This window comes from Astatotilapia calliptera, chromosome 6 (genome assembly GCF_964374335.1).
Source record: "Astatotilapia calliptera chromosome 6, fAstCal68.1, whole genome shotgun sequence".
Classification (NCBI taxonomy): Eukaryota; Metazoa; Chordata; class Actinopteri; order Cichliformes; family Cichlidae; genus Astatotilapia; species Astatotilapia calliptera.
Window position 1 is genome coordinate 20,333,147 of NC_137427.1, and position 27,452 is coordinate 20,360,598.

Below are 27,452 nucleotides of genomic sequence, written 5' to 3' on the forward strand. Positions count from 1 at the left end.
ATGTGTTGTATCTCAACTATGCTCTACATTTTTCTCCTCCTTCTGAACCGCCGTCTCTACAGAATTTGAGATGAATTACTTTATAGCGCTTAGCCCACAGTTACCTCGATCTCTGAAGGATAAATATTTCTCTCCCTCTGCTTCTTCTTCAGTTTTAGAGATACATGGATGCTGGCAAGGAAAGCTATTAAGCAAACAAGATATTAGTCAGTGCTGTCAAAATGTTTTGGCTCCTTTCAGCTATAACCAGACGGGGTAAGGCTGTTTATCAGCCATGCATCTGACTCAGAATACAAAACAATTTAGTTCTTTCAGGGTGAAAAATGTTCGAGGGCCAATCCATTTATTTAACTTTTGATAGTTTAATAATGTGTAGAGACTGTCCTCTAATAAAGTGCTAACATAGACAAAGCTTCCGAGATGACATGCTGAAAATAAGTTCACAAGCACATGTAGGTGGTTCAGATATCTTTATTTTCACCATTAGTAATGCTGGTAAATGAGGCGGCTGTTTTCCTCCAGCTTCCTCCGGCTGCTCGCCTGTCATCGAGCAGGCTCATCTTTGATGGAGCTGACGGAGGGATGGCTGCGATGATGCAGAAAACCTAAAGACAACAGAAAAAAGGCACCAAGCACACTGTTAGATGACATTTTAAAAGGGTTCTGATGTGTTGATACTCTGCAGTAATTGTCTACTGAGATGAATTTTTTGACGATTAACTCCGCCTGGAAGATTACGTTTTTGGAAGTGTGCATGCCGTTCTGTCTGTAAACACCATAACTCAAAAAGTTTTGAATGAATTCCGATAAAACTTTACGTTTTTTATTTAGAATGGAGTCGTGTTAACAATCCATTCAAAATTTGGCTCACATCAACCACAATCCTCAATGTCAAAATAATGATGTATAGGTCCAAAATTACTAAAAAGCCTTATAACTTAGAAACTATGATTCTTATAAGTGTTGTGTGTATTTTATAAGGTCAAACATCATAAAATGTCTTTTAACTTTACGACTGCCTTTGTTTGTATTGGCAACATTTAGGAAATGATACTGGTGTATGTGTATTCTAAATATCACATTATAATTTACATCCAAATATCACATCACATTTAACCTCTGACCTTATGTTTACGTTTTACGTAAAGAGAACAGCCTAATACAGCAAACAATTCAATGATAATTAGCTACACATTGGTATACTTTTTGTATTTATGCATTAAGTCCATCATATTTAAAGCTACACTTTGGAGTTTTTGAGCTCTCGTAGCACCATTCGCAGATTACCACACACGTATGAAAATGAAGGGCGATGTGGTTCCCAACCGTGCAGCAGTTTCAAATAACGTATCCAGCAATACGCTGGTAAGGACAGGACTAAAGGCCGACCCATAGCATCTAAAAACTAAACCGCATATAATTAATCAAACTTTGGTTGCATGAAGAGGCGCCAAGTTAAGTCTTGAATGCGTGCAAGAGTATCTGAAAGTCATCAACCAGCTATTGGTGGTCATAACCACCAACAGCTTTCTCTTTGAACCTGTACAATTGTTCCAGTAAAGACTTTACCAGTATAGCAGTGGTCAGCATTTCCATCCATTAACATTGATATGTCATCTGAAAAGTATACGTGAGGACAATCAGAACGTGTGTTTGTGATCTGACTCATTTTTCTAAAAGGTGCATGTGTGTGTACCTACTTTGACTGTCAACTTCTTTAATTGGTGAGAGCCCTATCCATTTTGGTAAAAAAAAAGAAAAAGATTAACGTGGTGAAAGCAGTGAAACAACAGATCCATTAAATGATGCTGACTGATTAAAAGGACTGACCTGACCAGGTATGAAACCCGTATAAGTGGAGGTTTGTCCCTGCTGAACCAAAAAGAGTTTGTTAGAATCTCCAAACCTGTTGACGCAGATGTAAATGCGTTTTTATTGAGCAGTTTACCTTCAGGAGGGCTGACTTCTGTTTCTTTGGCACCGTCTACATAAAAGAGTAGCATAAACATGTTGTAACTCTCATCTTCTGGAATACATTTTAGTTTACTTAGTATATTATTAATATATTATACTTCAGAGACAATACAGACTATTCACAGACCAGGATTTCTAAAAGTGACCATGTACTGAGCCAGCATATAAATGAAAACATAGATTAAATACACATTTAGTGTGTTTGTTCAGAGCTCTAACACACTGGTTTTTGGTTGATAGTAAGCCATGGCTTATCATTTTTTTAACCATTACAGTGAGAGGTGGCATTTCTTGACACCAGATGTATTTGTTAACATTGAATGGCTGAGTCTTATGTTTATACACCATTTAATCATTAGTTATTAATAATCTCTGTCTCTCTTCCGGAGCGGCTTCCTGTCCTCACCCCTCACTGACTGTCGAAGACGACTGTCCCTCCCTGATACTTGGACTGCTAGAAGCTTCTTCCTGTTAAAAGGTAGTTTTTCCTTCCCATTGTCACCAAGCGCTTGCTCATAGGGGGCAGTCTGATTGTTGGGATTTTCTCTGTATTATCACAATATAAAGTGCCTTGAGGTGACTGTTGAGTTTGATGAATAGATTATGCTCCCTTGGTTTGGTTCTGCCTCTATATTTGATGTTAAGTTATATATTGTGGGTGAATGAACTGTATGGTAGTGTATTCTGTCCTTGAGGGCTGCTTGAAATGTCACAGAGGGCTGTGTATTGGTACATGTGCACTGAGAAAATCCTAGTGGGGGTTGTAATTTGAGGCTTCCTGTGTTCCCTTGAGTCTGCCTCCTCTTAGTGTTCATGCCTCAGTGTAAGACACTCATTTCTTTGTCATTTCCTTTTTGGGTGTGGAAGTCAGTTTTTCATGAGTCTTGCTTCAGTTCGACTCTGATCTTGTCCCTCATTGGTTTCACCTTTGCTTAATTGTCATAGAAGGTTTTGTACAATATGACAAAACCAATCACTTCAGAATTTCTCATAATAATAATTGTTTTTTAAGTTCTCTGCACTGTGGTTGAAACTAGTCTAAAGCAGTGGCTCTGATAGCAATATGCGGCCAGGAGAAAAAGCTTGTCTTTCACCATAGAAGCAGGAAGTCTCACGTCACAGCGCTAAACATGACTTTTTGCACTTTTGCCTTGCACATTGTCAGTCACCTTTGGACAGACCACTGCTGCTGAACATGCTACATTTAAACATTTTTCTTGTGTTATAATTAGAGTTTGCTTTTTATCTTTGTGTGTAAATGGTTGTTGTTTTTTTCTTATGTGCACCTCAGTTTGCACGCTCAGTCTTGCCCTTCAGCAAAAGGTGAACTTGTTTAAAGTTGGATATTTTTAAGCACTCACAATATTGAAATCCAGTGAAGTACAAACGTATCTAGTGTACAGTAACTTCAGAATACACATTTTGCTGGCTTACCATTTAATTGCTGAGTAATTAAGTTGAAGCCATCAGGGTGCACCTTCGGCTTCCCTGGCAGAGGAAAAAAACATGTCTTAGGACGCCTGTTTCCACCACTGAAAAACAAAGCCAAGCCTTTTTTATATTCATAAGTCCAAACTTTCAACTCACTAATACAAACTCAAACTCAACTCAAAAACTCAAAGTTTTTCATTTTTAATTAGAAATTTAAAATAGTAACTCAAAATTTTGACTTTGTTTCTTCAGTTGTGGCATCATAAAACGAGTGATTTCTTTTGTTTGATTGTTTTTTGTCTCTTACTGCACAAACGCCTTTTCTTGTAGATTTGTCCGATCACACTCGTTACTATACTCAGCAACACCAAACACAGCAGAGCCAGCCAGACCACTCTGAGCGCACACTGCCACTCATCTGGAAAACAGAGGAACATTTTGGACAAAGCAGAGTCTGAAACAATTATGTATTATTTTCATTACTGACCTCTTTACCTAAAGAAAAAAAAATCCATCCCAGTCATTCCAGCACTAAAATTCATGCCATGTGAAAATAAAATACATGAAAATGTAGAGTGGATGAAGGAAGAAAAGAAGGAAGGATAAGAAGGCAAGAGACCGGCAAGGAAGGAGGACTGGAAAGAGATAAAAGACATAGAAGAGGCAATATAAATAATAAGAGGAAATGAACAAACAAGAACAAAGAAAGGGAAAAGCATAAATGGAAAGGTCTGGTGGAGGTGCTGCAGAAAAATTGGAAGGAAATGGATATCCAGCTTTCATTATGCACTTTGGAAAATATTACTTAATCAATGTCTTAAGCATGAGGGACTTTTGGAGAGCAGAGCAGAAAGAAAGAAATCAATACAGGCTTAGAGATACAGTAAATTAAGATGTACTGTAGTTTTGGAAAGTATGACTGATCATGTAGTACAGAGGAAGAGGGAGAAACAAAAAGTCAGGAGAAGAACTGAAGGAAATTTCTTCTATTAAAAAGAATGACTCCATTGTGGACTGAGAGAGTGGGCAGCTTGGAATGAAATGAAAACTGAGTGGCCAATTTCCTTGTCTCCTATTGTCTCCTCTTTCCTCTCCTTTCCATCTTACAGTGAAGCCACACTTGCCGCGTGGGGATCAAAGAAGCCCAGCTCCATCCGCCTGACACCAACCTTTCTGTGTCCGTTTCCATGGCAGCTTTTCCTTTGCTGTTGAATTCCAAACCGTTTGATTGGCGAACCAAAGGAGACAGCGGCTTTGATTGGGCGATTCAGAGTTGGGCAGGAAAGGAAGACAGCAGTAGAATGCCTTCCTCTGTCCTTCATCACCACCCTTATTTTCCTCCTCCTCCTCCTCCTCCTCCTCAGGTGGGTAGAGGTGTAAGGAACTGTGATTGCTGCGGCCGTACAAGGTGAGATTCAGGGTCTCTGCGTTGGGCAGATGAAGCTCGGCTGACACCTCCAGATGTGACTCGTAAGCTGTGGGTGAATAAATAGCATGAATGTATTGATTGGGGCGTAAAAGGCTTATATTGTCTGCTGAAGAAGGCATCGCAGCGCAAGAGTTAAATAACACCAGCCTGTGAACATGCTCACAGTGACGCTCACGTTAATATGCTCATATTTTAAAGCTTAATTAGATTCTTTAATTAGTGAAAGGCGATCAGTTCTCTCTGGAAGCGTTGCACCTCTGATGGTCTGCTGAACAACAGAAACACAAGATGAATTATGGCAAACTTCGTGACAGGTGTCCTCTGTACAGTTTTCATGAAGTTTTAGAGACTAAAAGCCTTTTCCTGTACAAGGCTATAAAAAAGTTTATTTTACATTGTAAATCTACCCTCAAGTGGCTGTTCAAGGAATTGCAGTTTTAAGACCTGGGATGCACCTTTCCACTACTAAGCTACTAGCTGAACACTAGCTGAAAAAACAGTACAACCTCTCACCCAAATATTGCTAAAGGTGCGAATCTCACAACTAACAGGTAGGAGCAAATACAAAAATATACACCAGACCAAACCAGAGGTATATTTCAGATTTGACAAGCTTCAGTTAGCATGTTAAATGCACTGAGAAATAGACTGAACAAATATGGCTTGCTTGGAAGAGTCCCAGGACAAACCCTCTTCTCTTTAAGAAACATGCAGCTTGGCTTTAGTTTGCAAAAATGCATCTGATCATGACTTCAGGAACAGTGACAGAAGAGACCAACGTGATGTTAGGCCATAATGCATATCAGCATATCACCTCATAACAGCTATGAAGCACAGTGGTGGAGGGGTGATGACTTGGGCTTCTTTTGCAGCCACAGGGCCGACACATCTTGCACTCAGTAAGTCAACACTGAACTCCTCTGTACACCAAAGTATTCTAGAGTGAAATGTGAGGCCATCTGCCTAACGGCTAAAGCTTGGTTCAGACTGCACACTACCACAGAATGGCTGCAAAACAAAAGGGTTAAGCTGTTGCAATCAAAGTCCAAACCTGAACATGACTGAAATCTTGTGGCAAGACCTTTAGAGAAATGTGCATAAATTAATGCTCGTAAGCCTCAATGAACTTAAATGGCATTTTAAAGTGTGTCCAGTGTGAGCGATTGATGAAGTCATACAGAAAACAACTGCTTCAAGTTATTGTCGCTAAACTACTGAATCATGGGATCTACTTACTTTTTCACAGGACTGCATAGAGTCCTCACTGTGACGGTAACCATAAAATGTCACTTTTAATAAACAATTAATTAGTTGTTAATTAGCTTAAACTTTTCAAATGTGATGGATCCTAGAGTCATGATTCACCTTGGAAGTCTTAAGAGCGTACACAGAGTATGCTAAGAGTCTAACTGAAGCATGCCCTGGACCACCTTTTCAAGCAGACCAGGGCACAGTTTACTTAACCGCACCCAGACGTGGCACTCAATAATCACACTAGCCAAACACACTAGACAGTACGGGTCAGATGCACTCAGCGGTGTGGACTTCAGGCAGTAGCAAGCTTTTCTAAACAGAAAGCAGATGTTGTTGAGTCTCTAGATGTGAATACCTGAAGTTGAGATATTTCTGTGTACTTCTGCCATTTCCATGTCTGTCTCACACATGAACCACCTCGCTTTTGGATCATCTCTGCCTCGCCTGACGTCTGAAGCCGAATCTGTTGTATTGCTTTGATCTTCTCGTATGCACGCTTGCTCCCATTTTTCCTGATCTGGAGTCTGAGATGGGTCACACATATGGCCTCTCTTAGCGTCATCATTTCCAGCCTTTCCATTTTCTCCCTCTTTCACCTGATTTCCTTGTTCGCAGGGTCGGTAGGGAAGGCAGAAGAAGTTCACTTTTGTTACTGCAAGGATAAAGAGAATGAACACGGCAAAATTCAGACTGATTTCTCAGCAGAAGCAGGCATAAAGAGGAAAAGCAGCAAAGAACGAGCTGTCAAGCTATAAATCATAGCAAGATCTCGAAATGGAAGCTGTTGCCTCCAGTTTGTATCTGACAGAAAGAGACAGATGAGGAAAGACACAGATGGAGAGACAAAAAAGAAAAACCACTGAAGGCAAAGACGGCAGGAGCACAAGGGTAAACCGAGATGCTCTCATAAAGAAACGTGTTTTCAAGGCAACACAATACGGAAACCTTTTCAAAAGGGCTGTCAGTCAGAGTTGTATGGAGCTATATTTGGGTCTGATTTATAATCTTAGACCGACACAGACAGGTCTTTCCACAGACAATGTGTGTAAAGAGGAAGCAAATCAAGCGAACGTTGTCTAAAGCTTTACTTTGATGCAAAGTTTGAACAAAAGGTGGATAACATTCTAACATTTACACAATACACACGCACACACACACACACAGAATGAACTAATGTGGATCTGAAGCTGTTTGTGTGACCAACCTTGGTAAAATGTGAAAAATTCCGGGAGGCAGATGATGAAGGCAAGAATCACGAGGAGAAGAAGTTTAGTAAGTGCTGCTCTTGCCATGGTTGTACCATAAGATCACGCACACACACACGCGCGCGCTCAGGCACAGGTACTTGTTCACACTGGCACAGGCATGACTCGTGGCGCGTGGTGTCTTCTTCCCTCTCGAGTTTTCAGCAAACACATCCATTCACACTCGTGCCGCTGCCCATCAGAGAAGCCGTCGCTGGACTTTTTGATGTTCTCACGATAGAGTTCGTAATTTAAGAAGAGGCTGGCCGCAACATTTCAAAACACGTACACAAAGCGAGAAGCAACTTCCCTTCCTTTTACACTTCCTGTCATTTTCTGAGTAAGCGAGAAAGAGAGAGAAATGGAGCGCTGCACAGACAACAAAGAGTTTCAGTCAACAAAATGTAAGTACAAAGTGTGTTTCTGTTTGACTGTGGATGTGTGTGTGTGTGTGTGACCACTCATCCTCTCGTGAAAAAAGAGACAAACTTTATCGGACTATTTATGAATTCAGGTCCTGTGTAAACAGCAGGTTACAGACATATGATTATGTGTTGGATGTGTAGTCTCTTTGTAGAGGGAGAACTGCGTTTTACAAATGTTAAAAACAGAGTGAAAAAAAGGTCATTTAAAGGTGAATGATCTTTAAAAAGTGGGAAACAACAGTAACATGTGGTAACCTGCCTGTGTCACTGATTATTAAGATTAGGAATGAAACTTTACATGATCACAAACACACAACAAAACCCCCCGATCTCCACATGTGCAGCTTTCCTGCCTGTCGTTTATATAACAGTCATCTCATAATGCAGTCTTTGTTTGTCATCATGACAGACTTTTTGTCTTGTGATGCTTCTTCTCAATCACAGAGGAGTTTCTCATAATTTTCTACAGCAGGATTTTTAGATTATATCATATTATTGCCACCATTTCTCATAAAATGTGATATTTTCATTATCACAGATCACATATACACGGATGTGTTTTTTTTTTATAGATTTGGAAATACTAAGACATTAGTAGCCTGTAACCATTCTTTGATACAAAACTGTCTCATAATTGTCCTTATCTCAATCATGAGACTATCAGTAGTTTGTATTATACACATGGTTTTTATGCGATATAAAACATGAAGTTAAAACACATCAGTCACCGTGTAAACACACATCAAAGGGTTTGTAGTTTTTAAGAAAGGTTGTCATGACTACAATGTTTACAAATTATACAGTTACATTGTGTAATTGCTTGAGAACAAAATGTCATAAAAAAAAAAGTCAGTGGAAACCAAAATATTCAACCACTTTTCTTCAAATTAATTTTAAAAAGTCAAATACGTTAGAAGCCTTCTGATTGCACTTTATAATAATGTTACACTGTTAAGCATGAATCAGGTATTAACAAGTGCTTAATTCATCATTTATATACTATACTATTTTTAGAGCAGATTATTACAGTGTAGTCAAGAGAAGATTTCTTTTGATCATAGACTTTTGAGCATTATTGTATATTTTATATAAACCACTAATTAGTTGTAAATATAAGATAAGTGTGAGAACATATCCACAGGTCTCTGCTGTGGCTTCACTCTTCAGTGATGTGGCTACATGTCTGGGAGCTGGAAGGTATTTTGGCTGCTTTTGAGGAGGAAATGACCTTTCTGCCTATCTTTTTATAGTTTAATCCACTCTGAAAGGAATATGTATTTTTCATTTTGTGCTGTCTCACTTCATCTCTGTTGGGGTTCGGTGTAGCTGAGATTTTACACTCGGGTTCCTTAGAGCCACTTATCTTTTCAACCCTGGGACTGGAACATACACAGACACACACGGAAAGAGGCTTAGACAAACACACACTCAAAACCACAAACACAGTGATGAGCTTGGCTGGCAGGTGTAGCCTTATCTCCACTCCACAGCGGCTTGCCTCTCTCAGGGCTCAGTCAGTAGCTTAGAGAGGGGGGCAGAAGCCAAAACTTAAAAAAAAATCACCTTCTTTCTTTTATGCACAATAAAAACAAAAGAAATGCTTTACATTCTGAGAATTCCTGAATATTTTGAGTGTTTAGCTAAAATGCATTTACCATCTGTGATTGTGTTTGTGTGTGAGGAGCTGTTGCTGTCGGCAAGTGTCAGGACCCTGCTGAGGTGTCCTTGAAAAATACCCTCGTAAATTATCCCTGTGGAAACAATGGGATTGTCCTGATTTCCAGAATTAATTACAGAAAATTTGTCTTTGTGCAAGTAAAACCTAATTTTAAAAAGGGCTAAAATATTTCAGTAAGCAGAGATCATTTGGGGAAAAGAATATCATTTCTTTAGATAGAGAAATTAATCAGTGCATTCAGTGATTAGACTGCCCCATCATCTCAGAATGGAATTCCAGCAGTGATGGGATTTAGGACAGGACCCCCCCTGGAGTCTAGACGCTGGTGATAGTGAAGATGAAGACTAAGACTTGGGTGGAGCTCTGAGTGAATTAGGCGAGGTGGACATGGGGAGGAGATGGATTGCACAAATGAGAGTATAAAAGGGAGAATGACAGACAGCACAGATTTAAACCATGCAGACGTAAGACTACATTAATCAGTATTGAGATTGACAGCATGGGAAGGTGGTAGCGATGTACAAAAGAGACCCCCTTTTACCTTCTGAACTGCTTTAATGTTTTGTGGTAGAGATTCAACATTCTTCAGAAAACATTTTTAACATGACAGCATCACACACTGCGGATTCGTCTGTGGCACATCCGTGATGCCAGTCTCCTCTTCCGCCACGTCCCAAAGGTGCTCAGTGAGACTGAGGTCCGGTGACTGTGGAGTACAGTGAACTCATTGCCATGTTGAAGAAAGCAGTTTGAGATGATGTGAATTTTGTGACGAGGTGTGTTATCGTGCTGTAAGCACCCAGGTGACACCTGGTGTGGTCCTTTGCTGCCGTAGCCCGTCTGCTTCAAGGTCCAACATGTTGTGTGTTCAGAGATGGTCTTCTGCATATCTTGGTTGTAATAAGTGGTCATTTTATTTACTCTTGTCTTTCTCCTCTGAGCTCTGCATCAACAAGGCACTTTCAGCTGCCGCTCACTGGACATTTTCTCTTTTTCACACCAGTCTCTCTAAAACCTAGAGATGGTTGTGTGCGAAAACCTTGTATTCCTTTGTTTGCTTATTTGTTTGTTAATAAAAAAAAAAATGTATATATACTCTATTAACAGCATGACTTTAATGGAAATGTCACTTTGCTGACGAGATGTCTGTAACTCTAATAAATAATAACTGGACACCCGCAGTTAAAATTAAACATTTCTGAGTTTATCACTTTAACACCTTCACACTAAAATGCTGTTCAGTGTTTGAGACTTTCGACAGTTTGTCACATATGTGCTAGTTTAAACCCTCAGATGTAAATAACACTCAGCCCACACATTTCAGTTCTGGTAAGGGGTCTATTTACTGACTGCAAGACAAAAATAAGGAGACATTAACATGTAGTTGGTTCACATTAAGGGCATTGCCTGCAATTGTAAACCAAACCATGCACATCTGGGGTATATTCAACTTACCTGAGGAATACCCACTAGCCTTTTGCAAATACATTTGCTTGAAAACTAGATGGATAGATCTCTAGATAGTGCCTTGTACAAACCTTTACAAAGTGAACAATATGTGTTGATAGTATTCAGTTTGGATGAACATGGATGAATCAGCTTTGGGTGAAGCATGGGTAGTTTAACACTACTAAATAAACATGAGGCTGTGAACCGTACTATGTTACTGAATAGTTTTGCATGTTAAAAAATGAACTCTAGCTTCGATTTTTAAATTTTCTAGCCTTCTTTTTAAATTTTAATCTTCCTCTGGAGAATGTGGATCTGTATTAACCTTGCAAACTGTCGAATAAAGGCAGCTGATTGGACCTTTTGCTCTGAGGTTGATTAGTTGGAAGCTGCAGCAGATGGACTTGCGCTTGCCATCTGACGAGAATTTACTTCACTTGGGACTCCAGCTGACTCACAAACCCAGAAAGTATAATTGAGGCTTTAGACATCATCGTGTTAACACTTTTCTGCTCTTTAGACCAGCTTATACAACTCACCTGATATAATGTAGTTAGAAAAGACCAAGGGCACTAAGAAAAGTATATAGTTTGAGCTTTTAATGGGTTGTAATGAACTCTGCAGCCTCCAGAGATCACAGGCAGAACTTTAGACGTTTAATCTTGTTTATAATAAACATGCACTTTGGAGTTTTTGGCTCATCTTCAAATCGTTTCTATTATGTATGTGTGCAATCAAACAGGTCATTTGTTGCACAGTGCTCTGTCTTGTTGCACGGTCTGTCACATATAGCTAACAGGACACATCTGTCACTTTTAGCGCTGCAGTCAGAGGCTGTAACGATGAACACACACGGCTGTGCAAATGCTGACCGGGCAAAAAGTGTGTCTGTGTGTGTGTGCGAGAGAGAGAGTGAAAAGACGGGTGCCCTTATAGCACTAAACACATCTTTGAGACTCAGTGATTTGCTGTATATATATATGAACATTAACCGTACACCCTGTCACATGTTTTGACAGTGTCAAAGGCGAGAATCGCTCGATAGGTACAGTGTACAGGCTATTTTTGGAGCTCTGCTTTAACAGAGAATCTGATGTGGAGAGTTCAGACTTGGAATATAATAGCGTGATGAGATTAGGGATTTAGGTATAAGCGATGTTATTTGAGAACAGGCTCCACTCGGCTGGCTCGGTGGTTATCTTACAGGCATTTGATGTAGGATACATGATCTTCTACATCATATCTGAACTTGACTCTGATTTTAATGGACACACTGATGTTTTTAGATAAGCAAAGGCATTATTACTGTCAGTGATTAGAGATTCTCTTTCACCCTGTACAACAGGAGGACAGCTTAAAGCTCATATGCTGTTTGATGTGCTCATGTGTATAAAAACTGTTTCTGATCTTAAGACAATACGTTACAGAAGAATTTATTTATTTATTTATTTTCTTTCTTCACTTATTTCTTTAGCAGGGAATCAAGGACACCTCAGCAGGGTCCTGACACTTGTTAAAATACATGAAAACGGCAGCTGCTAATTTTTATTCGTAGTTGGTAGGCGGGTCACAAAAAACTATGAAATAAATTTATCAGCCCACCACCCAGTGTTAGGTTTATGCCACAGCTGCCCTAAATTAACAATATTTATAATTACCAAAATCCTGTTTTTATGCTTCTAAATATATTTCTGTCATTTCCAGTTTTAAACAAGTTTTGTTTTTAGTTTTGTTATTTTATTTCATGCTTTAGTCCCTGGCTCAGCTTTTGTAGATTTTAGTTTTGATTGTAGTTTTTGTCGATCCCATCATCAGGGTTCCATAACCTCATAAATTGAGCATCAGTTCAATTAGATACAAATGACAATGTTTCTTTCAAAAGCAACATAATTAGTAGGATAGGTGATTGAAGTCTACTACTGTCACTACTTTTATTTTTAAAGGTGCTACGATTACATTTAGGGATGCTGAGCACCCCTAAAAAGGCTCTGAACTCACCTTTGTTTCAGGCTTTACAGGGTTAAGGATGCATGCTTGTCTTCTGAGATGTGCATTGTATGCATTGTATAGGTTCATGGCGAGCTGCACTAAAGTCCTCTCAGAAGTTTGATGAATGCCACTACGGCATCGTCACAGCTGTTCTTTGTTCTCTGATCTGACTGCATCATTTTTCTTTTGACATTTTTAAACGAGCATGGGTAAAGAAGCCATTTTCCTCTCTGGAAAAGAAGAGTGAGAATTATCTAATCTAATCTAAACTTGCTCAGCTCACGGTGCATGTTAGACTTTGCATCAGTCATAGAGCTAGGTAAAATTCAACATTTTAATGAGACAGGAAAAATGCCTCTCTCTGGATCCCCTCCTGTCAAAATTTACACATAGTTACTGTGTCAAGTTTCCATTGTTGCCTCTCATCTACCATCTGGCACCTCAGGAGAAAGAAGACTATCTCATTTCTATCACCTTTTTTAGCCATCCAAATGACACGAGCCCAGGGATGAAAATGACAGTCTGTCAGTCAGCTGCTCTGGTTCACACTAAAACATCTCAACATCTGTTAGGTTGATGGACATGAGCTTTTATTCTAACTTTGGTGACTGTTCCTTCATCATCTATGGTTAATAGAGAAATAAACAGGCACGTATTTTGATAAAGACGTGATGGGTCATTCTGACATGAGGACAGGATGTTCTGTCTCCTAAATAACAGCTGCTGTTTGCAAATGTTCTCATGGTAAAACACAAAACTAAAACGGTGAACTGGATAAAACTGAACTAATATGCCTGAATCACACATATTTCCACTTTAAGGAGCTTGTGAATTTCCATTCACTGTTTTTGCTTGGTGGCCTGAAACATGTTTACAGTTATTTGGTGTGCAGCTGATGGATTTCCACATAACCAAAAGTTTAGTTACTGCAGGTATTCTGTCTATTTCAAGCATGTTCTATTAAAAGCATGAAGGCTTAACCGCAGCTAATGGATGAGGGTGTGCCGATTGTTTTGATGGTATTCAACCCAGTCACCGATGTGGTAAAATAAATAGATATATTTAAAGGGAGAGAAATAAGGGAGAAGTGGTGGGAAATGAGGTATGAGTCGTGAGCATGTTTTTCTATTAAAAACAGAGCAGGAGGAGGAGGATGGAGAAGAGGGAGGAGAGCATGGTGATTTAGAGCTGTGTCAGCAGGCGTCGCCTGGCTCTCCAGAGACGAAGACACTGTGAGGCTTTATGAGTCTTTACTGAGAAATTACGATGTTTCACAAAGAGATTATCACCATGAGTGAATCTTTAAAGGTGATGAAAGGTTCCAGTCCCGTCCTCCTTGAGCTGTAATCTGCCCAGCTGTCTGCCTGCCTGTCTTTCTGAATCACAGTTTTACAATGTTCATTTGTTCTCCGAATTCATGACCTTGAATCTTTTTTTCTCGCCTTACTCAGTCAGTACACTCTCCCCCTCTTTCGCTGTGTCCGCCAGGATTTCAAGGTTTTTAGAGGCACATGTGTTTGCGTGTTTGTGCATGGGCATGCGTATGTGTTGGGAGAGGCCATAATTTGCACTTTCAAAAGGATAGCACACCCACTAAAGTGGGCTAAAGTGGGGTGAATTTACAAGAAGCTCTTGAGCCGTGCTGGTGCAGCGTGTCTTTATGTTTCACCTCCTCCCTCCCTCTCGTCTCTCCTCTGCTGTAACCTTTCTGGTGAGAAAATGCCATGTCAATAAAAGCTTTTAACATGAAGAAAAATCAATGTGCTCCGATTGCACCTTTTTTTCAAGCGTGCCTCCCCAACAAATGGTCGGTTCTGCCGCAGCACACCAGCACGGCTGATGTATAAGAGCCAGGTAAAAAGGAAAATTCAAAGCGGATTTTTAATAACTGTGCGCTGTGAAGTGAGACTGAAAAAAACACGGGCTTTCTCCTCTTGTTTTACGTTGATATGTGTTAACATGAACACTTTACAATGCTTTATTGGTCACAATCCATACCATCAACTTTTACTGTTCTGAGCAGATAAGCAGGATCAGAGGCAGGGCTGTGCAGTAAAAATTACACAGTTAAATGTATCATAAAAACAATGCAAACGCTATAAAATACATTAACATAAAGGCTCAATAAAATGCATCATATATTCACATCATTTAGTAAGAGCAGACAGTGATCGATGCCAATGTCTGTACTGCCTCTCCGGAGTGATATCTGCTATATTTCCACTTCACATCAGAGATAAAATAGATGCACTGCCCTTTATTCTAAAATATAAAGAATCTACTGCTGGATTTGATTCATCAGTCTTTATTCAGAGGCCTCTATTTTAAGTCCACTTGATCCAATTTTAAATGAACAAATAGGTATTTTCTGTACAGCCTTATTCACTCAAGAGACAGAGTGCATGAGTTAAAATTACAACAATATATCGCTGCAAAATAAAGAGTGCTTTGCTTGTAAGTTAAATAAGTGACATCACCATTTTTGTCTTTTATTTCTCATGAGGGTTGCCAGACATTGCCAGAGTGCCCTGCTGGCACAGAGTGGGAGGTTAGCTGTGTCATTTTTCTGCTGCCACGTCTCTAATAAAGGGATAAAAGTACACCATCAGCCATTTTATTAGGTACACCTTCCTAGCATGAGGTGTCAGAACTACTTTAATTCTTCATGGCATAGATTCTACAAGGTGCTGGAAAGATTCATCCAAGATTTTCATCCATAAATCGCAAAGTTTCTACAGATTTCTGCATATCCATGATGTTGTTCTATTGGTTAGAAATCCTGTGACTAAGCTGACCATCTGAGTACAGTGAACTCAGTGTCATGCTGAAACACCAGCTTGAGGTTCTTTGAATTTTGTAAGATGACATCTTATCCTGCTGGAAGCAGCAATCAGAAAATAGGTAGACTGTGGTCATAAAGGGATGGACACGGTCACCAACAATACTTGGGTATGTTGTGGTGTTTGAATAAGGCTCAGTTGGTACTAAGGGGCTCAAAGTGGGCCAAGAAAATATCTTTCACACCATTACATCACCAGCAGCCATATCTATTGATACAACGCAGAATGTATCCAAACATTCATGGTGTTTACATCAAATTCTGACCCTACCGTCTGAACGTTGCATTACATATCCAGACTCCTCTGCTGCGGAAGGTCATCTGCTTCAAGGCTTGACATGTGGTGTGTTCAAAGATGCTTTCCTGCTTATCTTAGTTGTAACAAGATGTTAATTAAGGCCGCCCCCTAGCAGTTACAAGCAGTCTTTTTCCCTCTGCCATTCCCCAGATATTTTCTCCTTTTCGGACCATAAATCCAGTTTTAGAAATGCTCAACTGGCCTCTCTGTCACCAGCAACAATGCCACATTCAAAGTCATTTAAATAATCTTTGTTTTTCATTGTGATGCTCAGTTTGAAGTTCAGCAGGTCAGCTTGACCATCTCTAGGTGGCCAAATGCATTGAATTTCTATCATGTGACTGGATTGATCAGATAGTTGTTGCATTAAAGAGTAGTTAACTAGGTGTACCTGATAAAATGTAAGTCTTCTTGATAAGTTAAAAACATAATTTCCAAATCTTGCCAACTTGTCAAAGACTGTTTTCTGACTTGTGGAAACAGATCTTGAACGAGCACCAGACCATGTCTGATAAATCACCTGAATCAAGGTGGGAAGTAATGTGGTGGTATTAGTGCGTGAGAACTATTGGATGAATCTCAGGTGTGATTTCTTGTCAGAGGTTTACTCCAAGTAATTTAAATTTGTTTAATGTTCCTTTTTTACCAAATATAACCCATTCTTTCATTGGCTTCACTGTCAAAACCAGACATTCAGAACTGTGTGTTGAGTGTATAAAACAGTCTAGACTACAGTGTGCATTGGTGATCTTTTTTAGATCTGTGTGTGTGTGTGTGTGTGTGTGTGTGTGTGTGTGTGTGTGTGTGTGTGTGTGTGTGTGTGTGTGTGTGTGTGTGTGTGTTATTTTTGCAGTGATGACCCTGCTATTTTCAGAGATCTTCAATTGTACCCTGATAGAAGAGCTCTCTAAAAGATGAGCACACAGCTCTCTCCCTCCTCTGACTGTTTTTTTTTTTTCAATTGTCTGCATTTTCCGCAGCGTATTATTCCTACAATACAGCTCATACAGTGAAAATAAAACAAAACTTCATTCATTTAAACTTCAGACAAACATTAGCAGTGTAAATCTCATTTCCTTTTATTCGTGACTGTGAAGCAGCAGGCGGATGTTTATGGATACTGGCTGGTAGGGCTCACATTTCTGCCACATGATTTTTGTCCTTCACAAAAAACACTGTTCCCAGCAATCAGTGAAAGCAGGTTAATTGTGTGTTGTTAATCGTAATCGCTCTGCGCACAGAAAATTATAATCATACGTCAGTGAGAACATTCCCGCCATTTTGATTTGATTAACATTTGTTATCGCCCATCTCCAGACTCTCTTCTGACACACGCACGCCCTAAATGCTCTTCCACCATCACATCAGTTCATTCAGTCTGATTCATTCACCCATCAATATACCAGATGCATACAAAAAGCTCCCTGGTGCTGAAATATAAAGTACTGAGGACCAGTTATCCTGTGATAAACTGCGGTGTCAACGTGCTCTAAATGCATCCCCATCCCTCCTGTAATTATCCCACCTACCGCTGATTAATGCTTAGTCACACTATCCAACAAGAGCCCTGCCTGATGTTCCTCTCACCTTCTTCACTACCCACTCATTCTTATTCTAAGTCTGCTTTCATGCTGCAGTTTGGCAGTTTGAAATGCAGATGGTACCACCCACAGTTATAAGGGCTTATAATAGAATAATTAACAGTGTGTACAGACACATAAAAACAATCCAGTTCTCATCATTTTGTACTATTCTGACTCTTTGCCTGCACCACCTCTGCTGTAGAGTAACAACTCAAGCCTGCTTAAATTTCACAAATGTAATTTTATTTCATATTTCTTCACTCTTACTCTACCCACATCTTCACACAAGTGGCCACAACAGTGTTTGCAAATGAGCCGCTATATGGAGCTGGCTGAAGAAGATGCACCAGTGCAGTTAACTAGCTTGTTCAGCACATATCAGTGCTTAGTTTTAGTCCAGCAGCGTACCTGAGACAAACATTGTTCTGCAGGAGTTTGTTTTCTCTTGCACAACACTGGCCGTATGGATGGCTGGATGCATGCCATGATCCATTTTGCTTAAAAAACTACGATGCTACATTTATGTGCTTGAATAAAAATCTGCACCACGCTGTTGATACAGGTGTAATAATTCTGACAGCAGTATAAGTGCATCGTGCTTGCTTCTTCTTCTTCTTCTCTTTCCTTTTCTTTATTTATTTTCTTTAAGAACAGAAAAAGCAAAACACACATGCATCACTTTCAAACACCGCTCACTAAGTGAGAATTGGATCCAGAATTGATCAGGTGTCGACTGGCTGATTGAGCACTATTAGACTGATTGGCTTTAGATTAGGCTAACATTCAATTACCGAAGCCACCAAGACTTTACTCCATCAGCAACCGATGTGAGATACAGTACTCACCGATTACCTTTTATTTCTTCCATTTCACCTTTTGTCTGTTTCTCTCTTTCTCTCCTGTTGGTATCTCTGCTGTCTCACAGGTTTATGGATCAATGATTGGTAGGGGGGGAAGGTGACCTTCCTCACACTGACCAATTCGAGCACTTGCTGAATAGAGCACTGCCTATTCCAACAGCCAAAAATGCTTCTAAGGCACTATCTGTCTATTTCTTTCACACCATGAGCAGAAAGCGTACAGTAGCAGCCCTGTAAGTGTTCACGTGAAATGGTGTGCGCGTGTTTGTTAACTCTACGTGAGGATTGTTTGTCTCATTTGGGGGGAACAGATGTCCTTAATTATTTTCTTTGCAGCCACAAATTGATTTCTGTCTTCTCCTGAGCAAAATTGTAGTTAGGTTAAGGTTTACACTGAAGCTTGTATCCATTATAGTAAGAGCAGTAATCTGAGACCACCTCCCAGAGGAGACACTAGCACATTAGGGCCAACCTACTGTATGCAGCTCCTGCAGAGTTAAATCATTATAATATAATTATATGAAGTATATGCGTGAAATGCAGAGAGGCTAAAAGATCTGTGCAGGAGTAGGATTTAAATTCAAAAAGCTTTGATGAACTTTATAATGGATTTGAAATCTTACAGTGGGTCAGTGGAAATATTTGTTTGCTGTGAGTCACACAATATTTAGCTCCTGAATTTTTTTTTTACTTTTTTGAATGCATGTGTGGATCATTTTGTTGGAAGAGCTTGCATTTTATCCTTGAAGATGTCTTTTTTTTTAAAAAACTGGACTGCCGTCTCAGTTTTCGTGACATTTTTCAATGGTGACCGTTTCAAAGCTTTCAGAGCATACATCACCTCAAATAATTCATCACAGCATGGAGGGATGTTTAATACGAAGCAGCCCCTGCTTGTCTGATTTCCTCATCGCACTCTCACTTGTTCTCACTCGTTCTCTCCCTTTCTCTCTCATTTCTATCCTTGCAATGGCCTGTGATTGGCTAGTGGCTGTGGAGGGCAGTAAATTATTAAGGCCTGCTCTTTATTTGGCCGTAAATGCACCCTGTCTTCCCTTTCCTCTCTCCCCGGTGCTTTCTGATTTCCTTTCTGTGCCCATTTAGGAAGCGAGTGAACAGGTAACAAAAGGGACCACAGCATGCAGGAGCAAAAGAAAGGCAAAATAACACCGAGACAAATGTGATGAACAGAAATGGGGGGAAAAAATGTCAGCAGGGAAATTTTTTAAAAAGAGAGCTATGGAGCATGAGAGAGGAAAAGGAAAGAGTGACAAAGGGACAGTTTTGATGGATTGCACAGCAAGCGCTTTCCAATCCTCCACACCTGCCACCTGACCTGCACTGATGTCTGACTGCATGAGAGCAAATACGCCCCCTCCTCGTACCTCAGAATAGAGGCTATTTGCTGGTGAATCTGTGTGTTTGTGTGCGTGTGTTTTACAAAACTACCAAAGAGGGACCATTTAAGTGTTGTTGTCATTAAAGAGCTGTTAAACTGCCAAATGGGTGGAGAGGGCAGAAAGAAAGGAAGCAAGATAAGATGAGAGATGGTTAGAGACAGAGAAAGAGTGCATCAAGAAAAAATAGAGCTGTTTTCATTTCTATCAATTATTCAGGATGTGTATTATCTCCTGGTGTGTGCAGCTGCAAACTTTATGCCTAAGCACTTTTAAGAGCAGCAAACAGCCTGTATACACACACACACACACACGCACACGCACACACACACACACGCACGCACACGCACACACACACGCGCGCGCGCGCACACGCACACACACACACACGCACACGCGCGCGCGCGCGCGCACACACACACACACACACACACACACACACACAGGAGGATTAGGCATCACTTGTGGTATTTTGCCAGCAAACTAGTAATTTATGTCAATATGAGATTCATGCACTGAAAAGTTCTGACTCCAGAGCAGCAGTGGGGCGATTATTAGCGTACTTTCTTTATCTGCTGAGTCCTTCCGAATCTATCAGGCAACACCTACTTAGCATAACTGTACAGTGCTGATCCATAAAATCTAATTGTGCCATCTTTTTCTGTGCTAATGGCTGCTATCTTAAACTTTTCACCTTCTCTCCTCCCCATTCCTGAATGAAGGTGCTCTAACCAATTACTTCCTACCCAAAGTATATTATATTATATTATATCATATTTATTAGGCGTGATGTAAAACGTGTGGAAAATGATCCCATGACTCTGCTCTACGCCCTGGGGAGCATTTTAACTTCTTTTAGCTCATTGTTTTGGTTTCATAGCAAACATTTGCTGCATTTTAGGGATCTCATTACATCATTTCCACCAATGACTCTAAATCAGTGTGAATGTGTTTCCATGTCTATGGATATCAACAATAGGCAGCTGCATAGTAGCTTCCATCCATCCATTCATTTTTTAACCAGTTAATAAATTAAAGATCACTGGGTAAAGGTCAGCAGTGCCCCCCCCCAAAGAAAAAGACTTCAGTTTATATTTTTAATTTAAAAAAGAAAGGTCTTGATAAAGAATAACAACTTTACAATGATATTAAAATTTCATCTAAATAATAATTGAAGTAATCAAATAAATAAATGTATCAGAAAAAGAAAATACGGCCTGAGGGTCAGAACCAGCCCTCTGGCCATCTCGGTCCAGTCCCAACTTCCTAAAAGGAAAACAAAACAGAATAAGGTAATATTAGTATTATTTTAATTGAGCTTGAGGTGAAAAATCGGAATAAGTCTATTGATACTTTAACGGAGGCTGCATGTGTGTAAACTAGAGATGGCACGATACCACTTTTTTATGTCCGATAACGATACCGATATCATAAATTTGGATATCTGCCGATACCGATATGAATCCGATATAGTGTTTTTTAATCAACAAAACTGTTTTTTAAATATCTTGCTGCATTTTGTATAAGTTCATACTCAAGTTTAAAACAACAACTACACTAAAGCTATTCTGTTATACCTGTATGCAAAAAAAAATATTTCATAGTTCAGCAATACTGATCAATCTAATAAACTTAAACCTACACCATCCTCCCTATTCTGGTATTTTAAAGAGTACTTAGCATAAATATTAAGCAACCTAACTAATAGGGTTCCAACTCCCAGCAACAACAAAAATAAATAAATAAAAAATAGGGAACCACCCCTCACGCTCCACCTCATGATGCTTAATCGACGTAATCAACCTTAATTTGATGCAGTGTGAAAAAAAAAATGCACAGAAATCAATTATTTTTCAAGAAATATTAAATAGATTCAACATCTTTCTTCAACAAAATTGCAGACTGCACAGATGGTACCTTCCCAAAGGAAAAAGTACTATAGCTTACTAGGGTATATATATTAGACTTAATAGTCACTATATACAGTAATTGACTTCTATTCATTTTACATCAAATTAAAACTTTGGGTGTCAGATAATTATTTATTAAAAGCTCGACATTTTAAATGAGAATAAGAAAGAAAAGTATGTCTTTGTGCCCCTTTTCCCTGTTCATGCCCTATCGGCCCCCCTGGCTAAACTTTGCTAGATCCGCCCCTGCACAGTTACAGCCGTCAGCTGTAGAAAAAGATCCTGGAGTAGAAAGAAATATTAAATAAATTCTAACAACAGCTGATCAAGCTTAAACGTGCTGCTGTTGTTCAGCCGCTGGTTTCCTCTTTCTGGTGCAAAGTGGGCCAAAAGCAAACTAGAGACACAGACTCGCGACAGAAAAGCCGATCAGCTGATCGTTAAGCAGTTTCATGATTGAAGTAGCAGCAAGAAGAGCAGTCGCTCCATATATCGGTTGTTAAGCTTAACGCAGGAATGCTTTACAAACATTCAGAGATGGACTTACACACTTGCTTTACTTCTCTCGGGGATAACTTTGTTGGAGATGAAATGCCGGGTTGCTAGCGAAGCTCCACATGCTATCCAGACCACCAACAGGTCCTGCATGCCACAGCCGCTCTATCACGTGATGCATACTGCTCCGACGTGCTAACGTTCTGAGGTGAGTTACGGCGCGTTGCAAGTTTTGTGAGGTGCTTTCGTGATATTTAATGGATCGGATTACATTTTTTATTTTTCTCCGATATCCGATCCAGTAATTTAGGTCAGTATCGGACCGATACCGATACGTAATATCGGATCGGTCCATCTCTAGTGTAAACAACTGTTTTCTCTGATGAACTACAATAACTTTACACTAATGAATATTGTTAGGTTTATGAAGAGTTTAAGTTGATTGTTTTATGCAACAGTACACTACAGTCTTTTCTTAAACAATAACAGATTCTTACTGGTTACTGTACTGTGCAAAATACTTGAGCTGCCCTTCATTCTTTATATTTTGTTAGGAAAATGGGATTTATTTAAACATCATTGTTTTTCTTACCATTCAACCTCTCTCTGGCCTGTCTTCCCAATGTGATGTTTTGTGCTATGTACGTGTGGTCAGAAGGGGTCCAATTTTCACTGCAGGCAACTGAACGTGTAACATGTAACGTGTATGTGTAACTACACATAACACGCAATGTGTACCAATAAAGGATTAATGGATCGATTGATTGATTGAACTCTCTTAGGCAGCTTTCTTGTGATTTCTTTAAGTAGTCTTCAGGAATAGTTCTCCAGGCTTCTTGAAGGACATTCAAAGCTCTTCTTTTGATGTTTTTTGTTCTTGTCTCTGTCAAGATGATCCCACGTGGTTTCAGGTCCGGGCTCTGGGGAGACCAGGAATGTTTAAACTGAATTGGCAGGGTGTTTGGGATCACTCTCATGCTGAAAAGGGAAGTTGTTGTCAATCAGCTGCTTGTCAAAAGTTTCAACAGTATTCCCAACACCACTGGCTGAAATGTAGCTACAAACTATGACAGAGCCTCCACCGTTTTTTACAAATGACTCTAGACACTCACTGGTGTGCCCCTCTCCTGACCTCCTCCACACATACTGACTATTTGAACCAAAAAAGTCCTGCTGCCACTGATTTTCAACCCAGTTTTTGTGTAATTCTGCTGTGATGTACTCGATAACTTGTACATTACTGAAAGACTGTGAAAATATTGTTTGAAGGACACAGTTTACACTCACTGCATTTTTGACTGATGGAGGGCACAGTGGGGTTTATTGGGGGAGGGTGTAATCTCATAGGGGCTCATAAACTTCTGTTTGTCCTGCAGCAGCAAAGTTTAACTTCAGGAACACACACGAATGCCACGTTGGGCCTTGACACATGAGTGGCTGCCTCTGCTCACAAAATACATGGTTGTGTGTTCGGTTTGATATAACAAGGATTTTGATTAGATTGAATGAGAGCCAGGAGCCATTGTTTTTCAGCCACAGCTGGTTCCATCCTCCTCCTGCTGCTGCTGCTCCTCTGGAGTTGTTAAACAGATGCACCACTCAACAAATGTGGTTAAATTTTGCAGTTTGCATTTCCCTCCCTGATTTTCTGCTCTCCATCCTCTCAGGCAATTAGGGGAACCAGATCTGGCAAGCCAGACCAAAGCCATTATGTTCTGTTTGTGTATAAATGTGCGTAGGAGTGTGTGTGTGCGGTGAGTGCATGTGTATACCTAGGTAATATGCTTTAAGGCAAAAGGGGAGAAACTCTTCCCACAGCAACAGGCATGGATCAAAGTAATTGGACAGTTTGGTTCACACTTGGGCAGTCTAAAGCCCTTGTGTGTGCGTGCGTGTGTGTGTGCGTGTGTGTGTGTCTGTGTGCGTGCGTGTGTGTGTGTGTGTGTGTGTGTGTGTGTGTGTGTGTGTGTGTGTGTGTGTGTGTGTGTGTGTGTGTGTGTGTGTAGTTGAAAGGATGCACACTGTATTTTCCTACCAGATCTGGGAGGTAGAGAATGCACACACACACACACACACACACACACACACACACACACACACACACACACACACACACACACACACACACACACACACACACACACACAATCTTTTTCCTCTCTACACTGTGTTAATAAAGGATGTCAGTAAAAGTGTGTCAAAGTCTCGCTCAGTGCAGAGGGAGCAGGATGTAAGGTTCTGCTCCGATACAAGATCAGAAAGAGTGTGTATGTGTGTGTGTGTGTGTGTGTGTGTGTGTGTGTGTGTGTGTGTGTGTGTGTGTGTGTGTGTCCCTCTGTCAGCGCAAGGCATAGATGTAATTGTGGGCCTTTTGGGTGTTTTGATCCATGCCTGCTGAGTTTCCATGTCTCAGATCACACAGGCATTTGCTCATTTTCTTGCTGCCTGTCTTTCTTTCTTTCTTTTACTCCCACTCATTACAATCTACTGTATCTGCACTCAGAAACTTGTATTAGTCACACATGAGACACACATAATTAATACTGGCCTTCTCAAACCATTATTCTGTCTCTTGAAGGTGGAGGCTGGCAAAGAAATTAGAGAACAAGCCTAATGGATGGGAAAGAAGTGAAGGAGGGTATCAGTAAACGGACAAGGGAGGATATTACAGAGAGAGATTACAGAGGAATAGAAATGAAAAGGAGGCATTAAAAGAAATCAACCATGGACTGAAGCAACACTGCTCATGAATTTTGTTGCATGTATTCTCTCCGATAACAGTAATGTGATTGGGGGGGGGAAAAAATCAAAAAAGAGAAAGTTGTGAAGGAAGGAGCAGCAAAGCGAGGCATCTGAATCTGATGGTGAGTTTCTTTCATTCTTTCATCCTTCCTGTTAGTTACGTGTCGGGAAACTGGGACAACAAAGTCCATCTGGAGCTCCGACACACTCCTGAATCCAGATAGAGAGCAACACACACACACACACACACACACACACACACACGCACAGAGAAAAGTATCCTTGATGTGTGCGGTTGTGTTATTGACTGATGTGATAGGGGATAAGAGGGAAATTACCATCTGAAGGTGGTCTGCGTTTTATTCAAATTAGATACACACATATGCGTTGTGCTTCCATGCTTGTGAGGGCTCTCTATGGCAGAATGTATTCCCCATCCCATTAACTAAAACTTTAAAGGGCAACTCCATCAATTTTGCACGATGATGTCTGTTTACAGATGTAAGAGTTATTGCTTCTGCTAAAAAGTTGGACGAAGACTGTTGATGCTTAGGAGGGAGCTGCATGAAAGCCAAATAAATTGCTTCCAGTGACTTCACTTGAGTCAGCACAGGCTGAGAAATAAATTATGGGGCTATGAAAGTAAACTTGCAATACTTTCCATAAGGCCTCAGTCGCACAGGACTAGAGACCAGTTGCCAATCTCTGTTCAGTATGGAAAAAGCTGTACTCCCATTGACCCACTAGCAGGTTGTCACGGTCACCAGTTTTTTGAGCGGAACAGACCGGCTTGCCTGAAAACGCTCGCTGACCGGAAAAGTGCAACTCAAACCAGAAACAGAGAATGTTTGCATGCAAAGTAAAAATTGTGACTTAACCTGAAACCAACAAGTTTCAAAAGGCAAAGCTTTTACTTTAAATTGAGAATTGAGTTGTCACTCTCAGATCTCAAAATAACGAGCTGAGCAACAAAATTAGAGGTTGTTTCGAAATGTTGGGGGTTATTCTCAGAAACATCCCATAAATTCAGCGGTCAATCTGTTTTTTGTCCATTAAAATCCTCCCATGATGAAAGAGGTCATGTGTCAAACTTCCTGTAAACTTCTGTCAAAAAATGCCACATTTACAACAAAAACAATATCACATGACTGTTCCACTCAGGAAGCAATCATTGGTGTTTGCATCAGTGTTTGCAAAGGTCGCTCTCTATAAAACTGGAGTTTTCAACTAACACCATGTGATCAGCATTTCTGACTTTCCCCATGTGAGGGAAACCCCAGAGTCATGAGGAAACTAGATATAAAAGGTACAAAATCATGCCAGAAAATTCCAACGTTCTTATGGGGCCCATCTGTGTGGAGTTTGCATGTTCCCTGGGTGCTCTGGCTTAATCCCACAGTCCAAAGACATGCATGTTAGGTTAACAGGTTGATGCTAGTTGTGAGTGGCTGTCTGTCTCTCTGTGTCAGGCATGAGATAGATTGGCGACCTGCCCGGGCTGTACACAGTGATGGATGGGATAGGCTGTCCTTGAACTGGATAAGCAGTTAGGAAGATGAAATGGATGGATAATGTACAGTAAGATGCTACTCAACCTTTGAATTACAGTTTTTGAGTTGAATTAACAGACTTAGAGTACACACTAGAGATGGCACGATACCGCTTTTTTATGTCCGATACCGATACCGATATCATAAATTTGAATATCTGCCGATACCGATATGAATCCGATATAGTGTTTTTTAATCAACAAAACTGTTTTTTAAATATCTTGCTGCATTTTGTATAAGTTCATACTCAAATTTAAAACAACAACTACACTAAAGCTATTCTGTTATACCTGTATGCAAAAAAAAAATATTTCATAGTTCAGCAATACTGATCAATCTAATAAACTTAAACCTACACCATCCTCCCTATTCTGGTATTTTAAAGAGTACTTAGCATAAATATTAAGCAACCTAACTAATAGGGCTCCAACTCCCAGCAACAACAAAAATAAAAAAATAAAAAAATAGGGAACCACCCCTCACGCGCCACCTCATGATGCTTAATCGACGTAATCAACCTTAATTTGATGCAGTGTGAAAAAAAATGCACAGAAATCAATTATTTTTCAAGAAATATTAACTAGATTCAACATCTTTCTTCAACAAAATTGCAGACTGCACAGATGGTACCTTCCCAAAGGAAAAAGTACTATAGCTTACTAGGGTATATATATTAGACTTAATAGTTACTATATACAGTAGTTGACTTCTATTCATTTTACATCAAATTAAAACTTTGGGTGTCAGATAATTATTTATTAAAAGCTAGACATTTTAAATGAGAATAAGAAAGAAAAGTATGTCTTTGTGCCCCCTTTTCCCTGTTCATGCCCTATCGGCCCCCCTGGCTAAACTTTGCTAGATCCGCCCCTGCACAGTTACCAGCGTCAGCTACGTAGAAAAAG

General features: G+C 40.0%; 2 protein-coding genes across 6 annotated transcripts in view; one reads left to right on the plus strand and one right to left on the minus strand.

The window, feature by feature from the left end:
- Positions 1-455: 455 nt before the first annotated feature.
- LOC113024157 (uncharacterized) lies at positions 456-7,687 on the minus strand. Of its 5 annotated transcripts, none has more exons than XR_013909446.1 (10): positions 7,293-7,687; positions 6,444-6,740; positions 4,575-4,880; positions 3,713-3,823; positions 3,409-3,506; positions 1,949-1,984; positions 1,831-1,872; positions 1,701-1,733; positions 1,570-1,617; positions 456-605 (listed from the first exon to the last, which is right to left on the minus strand). XR_013909446.1 is itself a non-coding variant. In XM_026170941.2 (10 exons), the coding sequence occupies exons 1-10, from the start codon at positions 7,378-7,380 to the stop codon at positions 544-546; spliced, it is 1,074 nt and encodes a 357-aa protein (XP_026026726.1). In that variant the 5' UTR covers positions 7,381-7,687; the 3' UTR covers positions 456-543. The 5 variants fall into 5 exon arrangements, 4 of the variants coding, with proteins under 4 accessions (XP_026026726.1, XP_026026725.1, XP_080158572.1 ...); XM_026170941.2 differs by having other exon boundaries at positions 1,831-1,869; positions 3,409-3,462; XM_026170940.2 differs by having other exon boundaries at positions 3,409-3,462.
- The window catches only part of klhl5 (kelch-like family member 5), a 66,788-nt gene continuing 46,931 nt past the window's right edge, over positions 7,596-27,452 (plus strand). The window contains exon 1 of the mRNA XM_026170938.2: positions 7,596-7,736. Within this exon, the coding sequence (XP_026026723.1) occupies positions 7,735-7,736 (2 nt within the window). The 5' untranslated portion in view covers positions 7,596-7,734. The remainder of the gene's footprint in view (positions 7,737-27,452) is intronic.